Source organism: Squalius cephalus (genome assembly GCF_949319135.1).
Source record: "Squalius cephalus genome assembly, chromosome: 17".
Taxonomy (NCBI): domain Eukaryota; kingdom Metazoa; phylum Chordata; class Actinopteri; order Cypriniformes; family Leuciscidae; genus Squalius; species Squalius cephalus.
The window spans coordinates 4,021,499-4,030,632 of NC_137138.1; the positions used below are offsets into that span (position 1 = coordinate 4,021,499).

At 37.5% G+C, this 9,134-nt stretch overlaps 2 protein-coding genes across 6 annotated transcripts in view; both read right to left on the minus strand.

Moving 5' to 3' along the window:
- The window catches only part of LOC307144887 (uncharacterized protein), a 264,729-nt gene that overhangs the window by 148,113 nt on the left and 107,482 nt on the right, over positions 1–9,134 (minus strand). The window lies entirely within an intron of this gene.
- The window catches only part of LOC307144899 (uncharacterized protein), a 64,359-nt gene that overhangs the window by 54,140 nt on the left and 1,085 nt on the right, over positions 1–9,134 (minus strand). Inside the window, exons 1-2 of one of the 2 annotated variants that reach the window (XM_079847613.1) lie at positions 9,003–9,127; positions 7,680–7,796 (exon numbers count right to left, since the gene is read on the minus strand). In XM_079847613.1, the coding sequence (XP_079703739.1) occupies positions 7,680–7,737 (58 nt within the window). In that variant the 5' untranslated portion in view covers positions 7,738–7,796; positions 9,003–9,127. Of the gene's footprint in view, positions 1–7,679; positions 7,797–9,002; positions 9,128–9,134 lie in introns of those variants that run through there. The other variant, XM_079847611.1, reaches the window with a different exon arrangement.

Below are 9,134 nucleotides of genomic sequence, written 5' to 3' on the forward strand. Positions count from 1 at the left end.
TTGAATTATGGGTGGCACTTAGAGGAACTTTCATTCAAAAAGACTAAAACAAATCATTTAAAAAATCATAAGGTTGCCCTACAAATAAAGCTGATCCGTCAGTTTGACTGAACGAGCCATCAATTTCCCTTAATGTTTTATTTTCAGACATCATGAGAATAACGTAACACTTGGTATTTTAACGTGACATGTTATAACGAGAATATCTATGGCAAGAGCTCTTTTCACTCGCTGCTTTTCTTTTCCTCGTGACTATTTTCTTTTTCCCCTTTGCATTCCGCTGTAATAGTATGAAGAAGGACAACATGTACTGCACATCTGTGTTCTGTTCTCCCGATTTAATTTATGATATATCCCATTAATAATTCACTGGAATGCACAAAGAATCTCTCATTTTTCTCCTCAAATCCTCACATCTCTTTCCAGGTTTGTTTTCACAGGTAAATACAATTTATTAACTGTCAAGATGATGGAAATTCTGACTTGCTAATTAGTTTTCAGATTTGTCGTTGTGTTTTCTGATTTGTTATTTTGTTATTAGATTTGTTGTGTTTTCTGATTTGTTATTTTGTTATCAGATTTGTTTTGTTTTCTGATTTGTTATTTTGTTTTCGGAATTGTTATTGTGTTTTCTAACTTGTTCATTTGTTTTTAGTCTTTCCATTGCGTTTATAAATTTGTTGTTTTGGTTTTTGGAATTGTGTTTTGTTTTGCACTTCTCAGCCACCGTATTTAGCAGATGATCATCACACTTACAATCACTCACAATTATCCAGATGCAAATAGTCGTTTAGAAACAATTCCATGATTCCTGAATTTACTTTCTTTTAGTAAGGAATAGCTAATTTGCTACACAGGAAAGGAATTAGTAAATATAGGCTATCACAAACGCAGACTCTTTCATGACCCAGAAAATGATACAAATCTCCTCTCATCTCGTGCAGCAGAAGTAGAAGTTCAGTCAAAATGCTGAATCTATAACTGCATGAGAGGATAATGGACAAAATGAGGATTCGCTCAGGAACGAAACATTGCTGTGTTGCTCTGAGACACACAACAGTTCTTTACAACAGTTCAGTTTAGGCCGGGTGCAAATTAAACAATGGGCTTTGGGGGGACAATGATACACATACAGTATACATATAGTTTGGAAGCTTGTTTCCGCCACAAAATAAAACATTTTAAAAGATAATTGCAACTTTTTATCTCACAATTGCGAGTTTACATCTCGCAATTCTGACTTTATTTCTCAGAATTGCAAGATATAAAATCAGAATTGTGAGATATAAAGTCCAATTTGGACTTTTTTTTTTTTTTTTACCACAGAATAGTTTATATCTCACAATTCTGACTTCATAACACACAATTGCGACTTTATTTCTCAGAATTGCGACTTCATATATCGCAATTCTGAGAAAAAAAAAGTCACAGTTCTGACTTGATATATCGCAATTGTGAGAAAAAAATTCAGAATTGTGAGATAAAAAGTCGCAATTATTATTATTTTTTTATTATTCAGTGGTGGAAACAAGCTTCCATAATATAGGCCTTCACATATACACACATTTTATTTTTAAGCCTTTCTAGAGGACGTGTGTTTACAAGAATTACCTAATTAAAATCTACTTGAATCTGTGTATCAGCGTTGTTCAAATACCTAAATTTAAGTTACTTTAATCAATCACAATTCAACAGACTGTTACCAATAACATTTTTTTCAACCATCAACTAAAGCCATTTTTACCCTGCAAAGGTGGAACAGAAGCTGCATCTGACATGGCATTTATGTTTATTTAAGAATCAAAAATACAAAGGTGTGCCCAGTTAGGGCATTTGGGCCGAATCTCTTGCATAAGGTAAATAGCCAATAAACATTAAGTCATTATACAGGTGCTCTTGAAATTTAAATTGTAAATCGCGGTGACGAATCAAAACGCTTGCATTTCTAAACTCAACAGAAACGTATGATTGATTATAGTGCTCAACACTGCAAACTACGCGTAAAAGGAAATGACAATACATATGATGTAACCTTTCCATGAAAAAAAAAATGATCATGCCACTCAAAAAGTACACATTCTTTTCCTTTATTCTTGTAATATATTCTACATTAACTTTCCTGTAGCTCAAACAGTAGAGTGTTGACGCTTGCAACGCCAGGGTCATGGGCTTGATTCCCAGGGAAAGCAAGAACTGATAAGAATGTAAAAATGTGTACCTTGAAATGCAATGTAAGTCGCTTTGGATAAAAGCGTCTGCCAAATGCGTAAATGTACATTCAATGTAAGTATATATATATTTAATTAATTACATTTACAATAGTGCATCACCTCTTAACAGCCAGACTAACAAAATGAAATTGTACAGAATATTGGAAATATTTAGTTTCTCTATATTTACCACTTTGAAAGTGATGGATCTGAACTTTGCTTACTTCGTGCAACACTTCTTATGTTTCTGTAGAGTAGATGATTGGGTGAAACTCTTCCCACATGAAGAGCACTTGAACGGTTTCTCTCCAGTATGAACTCTCTGGTGTCTTTTTAAGTCGCTGGATGAAGTGAAGGTCTTCCAACAGTCAGAGCACACATAAGCTCTCACACCAGTATGAATACTCTCATGCTCTTTTAAAGACTTACGTTGTGAAAAACTCTTTCCACATAAAGAACAGACGTGAGGCTTCACAGCAGCGTGAATTGTAAGGTGTTGTCTTAAGTTTGATTCCACAACAAATGTTTTCTCACACTGATCACAGCTGAATGATCTCACTCCAGTGTGACGGCGCAGATGATCTTTGAGATTTCTTTTCTGACTGAAACTCTTTCCACACTGAGTGCAAGTGAACGGTTTTTCTCCAGTGTGAATTCTCATGTGCATATTTAGGTCTCCTTTCTCAACAAAACTCTTTCCACACTGAGTGCATGTATGAGGCTTCTCTCCAGTGTGAATTCTCATGTGTGTCTTAAGCTCTGATTTATATCTGCAACTCTTTCCACAATCAGAGCAGGTGAAAGATCCTTTGACTCCAGTTTTTCGAGCTCGTTTTTGTGTAAAATTCTTTCTGTTCCCATCTTCATTTGTTAAACGATGAGGTTTTTGCTGTTTGTCTTCATTCACTTCCACTGGGTCTAAAATCGACATATTAAATTCCCATAATTCAATAAAAGAAGGACAGTCAGAAATATGGTTCAGTCTAATAAACTCAGCAAAAAATTCTAATAATAATTTATTATTGTACCCTTTTTCAGGATACACTGTAAAAAATTTCTAACCCTCCCAAATCAAAAATTTCAAGTGACCGATAACATCTAAATTTTTCAATTGGCCCAAGTGAAATTCTGTAAATTTCAATTGGCCCAAGTGAAAATCTGTGAATTTAATTTTATAATGTACAGAATTTCACTTGGGCCAAGTGAAAAAATTAGATGTTATCGGTCACTTGAAATTTTTGATTTGGGAGGGTTAGAAATTTTTTACAGTGTATTATATTTCAAAGATAATTTTGTAAAATCCAAATAAGCTGTACAGATCTTTATTGATCAGTGAAAACAATGGTTTTCATGCTTGTTCCATAAACCATGAACAATTATTGCACATGCACCCGTGGAACAGTCCTTAAAGGGATACTTCACCGATAAGCATTAAGCTTTGTATCAGTAGAAACCCGGTAGTATTTTTGAATGACTGTGCTTCCCTCCCTCATGTCCCCCTGAGACGAGAGATTTCTGTATTGTGTGTCTGGAAAAAAAAACTTAGATGATGCAAAAAATCGTCATTTAGCGTCATCTGAGGCTTTTTTGGCCAGAGGCGAGAGACTACAGCCAGTAGGAGCTCATTCTGCATGTTTTCAACCCGCCCATAGGGGGATCTCACGACAAAACAGTTTCGAGTCAACTAGTAGTAGCCTGGATGCCAGCCGAACTTAGCTCCGCCCACAACATCTGAGGTCGGGAAGTTCGGTTTGGACTTGATCCGTTGTGGAGCCACTATACTCGAACCAGAGCTGTTCGGACCAATCAAATTGTCAGGGCAGGCTTTAAACGATGATGGACAGATGATCAACAGTAACGTAATCATCCACGTCACCAAAGAGCGCTTGGGTTGAATTCGTGGCTGCCGCTGGAGAATTGAGATCTGTTGATTCTGCCATCATGTCTGTTATAGAAGATATCGACAGCGCATTAATTTTAAAAGAGGAACAGAGAACCGCGATCAAGGCATTTGTCGATCGGAGAGATGAATGAAGAACATACGTCACTTACTCCGTTGCTCTGATTGGTTGTAGGTCTATCCATTTGAGTGCAGAGGCATTTTCTTTCCTGGTTCGGTTGAAACACGCCCCATAATCACAGCCCAGTGGAGCAGTATCAGACTCATATTCTGACTAGAATCTGAGAATGATGACGTCAAGCTAAACTAGTAGCCTAGTTGTATAATAGGCTTGTTCGACTTGAACCGGCGCTGCACAGACCAATCGGTGAATGACATCAAAACACCGCGAGAACCAATTGAGAGCAGACGGCTCCTTATGCTTTTGATTTGCTCTCGCGGTACTTTGATTTCATAAACCGATCAGTCTGTGCAGCACCGGTTCAAGTCGAACAAGCCTTCAGATACTGCCCTCTGTAACCGGTAGGCGTGGCTTGGGAGTGGCCTCATAGGGCAGCGAAGCAAGTGCATTCTGGGAGTTGTTGTCTTTCATCCACATGAGCCAAAAATACCTTTCTGGCTTTTCTCAGTCTAGAAGGCACCAACTTCTAAAATAATTTCACATTTGTACTACATAATGACCCAATTTAAATACACATTACTCTTTCCAGCGGTGAAATAACCCTTTAAGACACAAACCCCAGGTTTCACACAAGGTTTAAGCTAGTCTCAGACTAAAATACTTGTTTGAGCCGTTTTAACTGAGAGCAACTTGCTCTGACATATCTTAAAATATGTCACTGCCATTTTTTTGTCTCAAGAACCACACAGTAATGTCTTTAAGGCACATTTATGAAAGCTACTTGAATGTCTTAATTGAACTAAGGCCTAATCTTGGCTTGATCTAAGCGCTGTCTGTGAAACCAGGCCTAAACATTAAAGGGGGGGTGAAATGCTATTTCATGCATACTGAGTTTTTTACACTGGTAAAGAGTTGGATTCCCATGCTAAACATGGACAAAGTTTCAAAAACTAAGTTGTACGTTTGAAGGAGTATTTTTGTTCCAAAAATACTCCTTCCGGTTTGTCACAAGTTTCGGAAAGTTTTTTTCGAGTATGGCTCTGTCTTACGTAAGATAGGGCGGAATTTCCTTATACGGGTCCTAAGGGCACTTCTCCGGTAAGATCGCGGCCGCGCGCGCACTCGTAGACTAGAGCAAGAGAGTGAAAGCAGTTCGCCATCAAAGCGCCCTGCCCGGCTTTTGGGAAGTCAATGTCACCAAAGAAGTGTGTTTTTGGTTGCCAGGGCAAGACAACCCTGCACAGATTCCCAAAGAACCCAGCGTTAAGGAACCCGTGGATGGAGTTTGTTTTCCTGAGCATAAACGGAGTTGTGTAACTGTTAGACTGTTTGTTCCCTGCATTTCGACGATGATTGTTTTATAAACAAAGCCCATATCGACGGATTTGCAGATCGTCTAATGCTTAAGGATCGAGCAGTCACAATGATAAAGGTTCGCGGTCGTGCGTTGGAACCGGACGGTGAGTAAAACTGTTTGTTGAACAAATGTCTCTGTGTGTTGTCACTAGCTTGGCGCGTTAGCACAGCTAAGCTTCGCCCACACGGCCCGCCCCCAGCCGCTCGTTTTTTTCCGGAAAGACTCGGTACAGTCTATCTTTCTGTTAAAAATTTAATAAAACAAAAGACTTTTTGGAGATATGAAGGATGCAATATTACTCTATAGGTACTCAAGATTAACAGGAGATTGAGTGAAAATGAGCATTTCACCCCCCCTTTAAAGAGACCTTTCCACTGACTCTGAAAAACACCAGTAGAAAGATCCTCAGGGTCTCTGATCACCTGTGTGAACATGCCATAGTCCTGCTTCAGGAGGCATGAGGATTGTAGATGCGAACAGAGCAATAAACAGCCGTGTCTGTAATGAAGGACACCAAAGACAGCGCTACAGGGAGACCTGGAAGATCAGCTGATCATCATTTCTAATGCCAAACTACATGTAACTACATTATGAACCCTCAGATCTGTTTAAGAACTTGCAAGTGCCTTGGTGGAAGAGTGAAGTAACATCTCACAGCAAGATCTGGCAAATCTTTCTCAGTCCATTAAAAAGAGATGCACTATAGCAGGGGTCCCCAACCCCCGGGCCGGGGACCGGTATTGGTCCGTGGGACATTTGGTACCGGGCCACACAGAAAGAATATATAACTTAACGTATTTTCCAGACTATAAATCGCTCCGGAGTATAAGTCGCATCAGTCAAAAAATGCGTCATGAAGAAGAAAAAACATATATAGCCTAAGTCGCACTGGACTATAAGTCGCATTTATTTAGAAAATTATTTCACAAAAAATCCGTTACGGACGTGAGCACTCTGAAAGCGGCACTAAAAGACTGCTTTAAAACTTTCACAGAGACCTCAAGCAGAAAGCACAAAGCCTGCCTTTAAATTTAATTTCGTTTTGTATTAATTGTATCTTAATTTTAATCAATGTATCATCAACCAATTGCCTGGATTTAATAAATTAGTAGTAAATATTCGAAAATAGATAATCGCGACATGGAGGCGCCGGCGCGTGAACTGGAGCTGGTCTCATAAATTAACCGAAACTCAGTGATAAGGTAGCCTACTTGCCTCACAGACCTGAGACATACATAGAAAGCTTGAAATGTCTACTTTTAAACAGAACAATTCAAAACGAAAGAAAACAGACTGCTCTCTGCTTATGTAATTTGTATGAAATGTGCATTTCTCTCTGGCGCGTTCACTACTGCGAAGATTGCGAGTCAGCATCGTCAACTTCATCTTTGCACAGAAAACACTTGTTTATTAGTAAACAATTAAAATGTCTCCTGCTATATTTTACATATTCATAATCATTCATTTTGCCGGTTCGTTGTGACAGCTTTTAAGTGCTTTATTGGCAGCTTTATGCATCAGCACCGAAAACATGGAGATTTTTTTCTTCTGGGGGGCATTTTGTTTGTGTTCAGGCTTTCTCAGTTGTCTTTAGGCGCGATGTTACGAGGACGCTACTAATAAAATTGTGAGTAAGCCTACACATTGGATTCACGTTTATTATTATATTTAAAAAAATACCCCAGTTTTTATGCCGGTCGTATCATTTTATTTTGTTGTATTTATCCGCCACACCTTAAAGGCCGGTCCGTGAAAATATTGTCTGACATTAAACCGGTCCGTGGCGCAAAAAAGGTTGGGGACCGCTGCACTATAGCATTTAAACAGCTGGAAACACCATATAATGACTGCTACTTTTGACATTGAGCTCTGTTCAGGGACTCATTATTCCACGTCTGTTCGTCAAATGTCTGTGAAATCTGTTCCGTTTATGTCTCAGTTGTTGAATCTTTCCATGTTCATAAAAATATTTTCACATAATCAGAAATTTGCTTTAAAAAAAAAAAAAAAGCAGTTGAAAGTGGGAGGACGTTTCCATTTTTTGCTGAGTTTAGGATCTAGTTTTAGATGTATTGTTCTACCTATACCAACCTGTTTGTTCCTCTGTATCTTCATCTTTTATTCTGCAGGGTTCTTCCTCAATCTCCATCTTTACAATAGTATGTCAGTAGTTTCTTCTGGAGTAATTCCTCCTGCTTGCTTCTTCTCCTATGGGAAGATGGGAATATGTTATTATAGGGTTGGGCGATTTAAATCGTGATATTGTTATGCGCATCTCGTCAGTAAAGCCGGTTCCTTGATTAGTAGTAAATCGCCATCACCTGCTTTCAGATGGAGCGGGATTTACTACAAAGAGCCGTAGTTAACTGACAAGCTGCACATGCACATAACAATCTCACGATTTAAATCGCCCAGCCCTATGTTATTAGTATTATTATTATTATTATATTATTCAGGTGCAAAAGCTTTACCCTAGGGTAACATGGGGGAGATGCCCCCCTTAAAGGGTTAGTTCACCCATAAATGAAAATAATTATTACGATAATTATTAAATTTAAAAACAATAACACTAGTAACAAGACGCCACTTGGCACCTACTGTGCCAATTCTGGGTGGCTCATCTTACCCCAAGGCTCTGATTTTATCTTTTTACTTCAAATTAAAAAACATAACTTTTACTCCACTACTGATTACTCTCGTTATCAATATCTCTCTATTTTTATTTACTCTTTTTGAAAGTTGTGAAAACACTTTTGTGAAGTTTTTCTCCAATACACAATCTCCAATCCAATACACAATTTATATATATATATATATATATATATATATATATATATATATATATATATATATATATAAAACCATTCTTTTAAATAAGGTCACTTTTCAATTCATACATGCCTAAGATAAACATGAATAAAAGTATGGACCTGGATTTAAATTGATTCATTAAATAAATCCCACTACATTTTTAACTTTAATTTCTCATAGTTTCAAAATGTAAAGTGTTTTTCTGATTGATTTCATGCAAGAAAATGTCTTTTCATCATGTTATTAATGCATCACCTCTAAACAGCTTGACACAAATGCCTCATATATACACAATTAATGTGATTAACTCCTCAAAATAGGCATGTACCGATATGAAAATTTTGGCCGATACCAATAATTCTTAATATTTGAAAGCAGATAACCGATATATTGGTACATGTTTATGATATAGGCTACAACTTTGTTTACAATATACAAAATGTATTAACAATATGTTCAGTGTCATCAGAATACAAATGAGAAAAGAGTTGACAAAGAGCTGAGAACTAAAAAAACGACAATAAAAAGAGATAGAGAAAAAGAACATGATGTTAAGATATTAAATCTATATATCAGTTACATTGTACAAATGAAAATACTTACAATTGAAGACGTCCTACGTCCTACTACTCATTGTGGTAAAAGCTTCGAGTAATGAACCGTCTTTGGCGCAATTTGATGAAAGCCTCAAACGCTTCAGAAAGCCGCGGTTTCCCATCATCACAACAGCACACA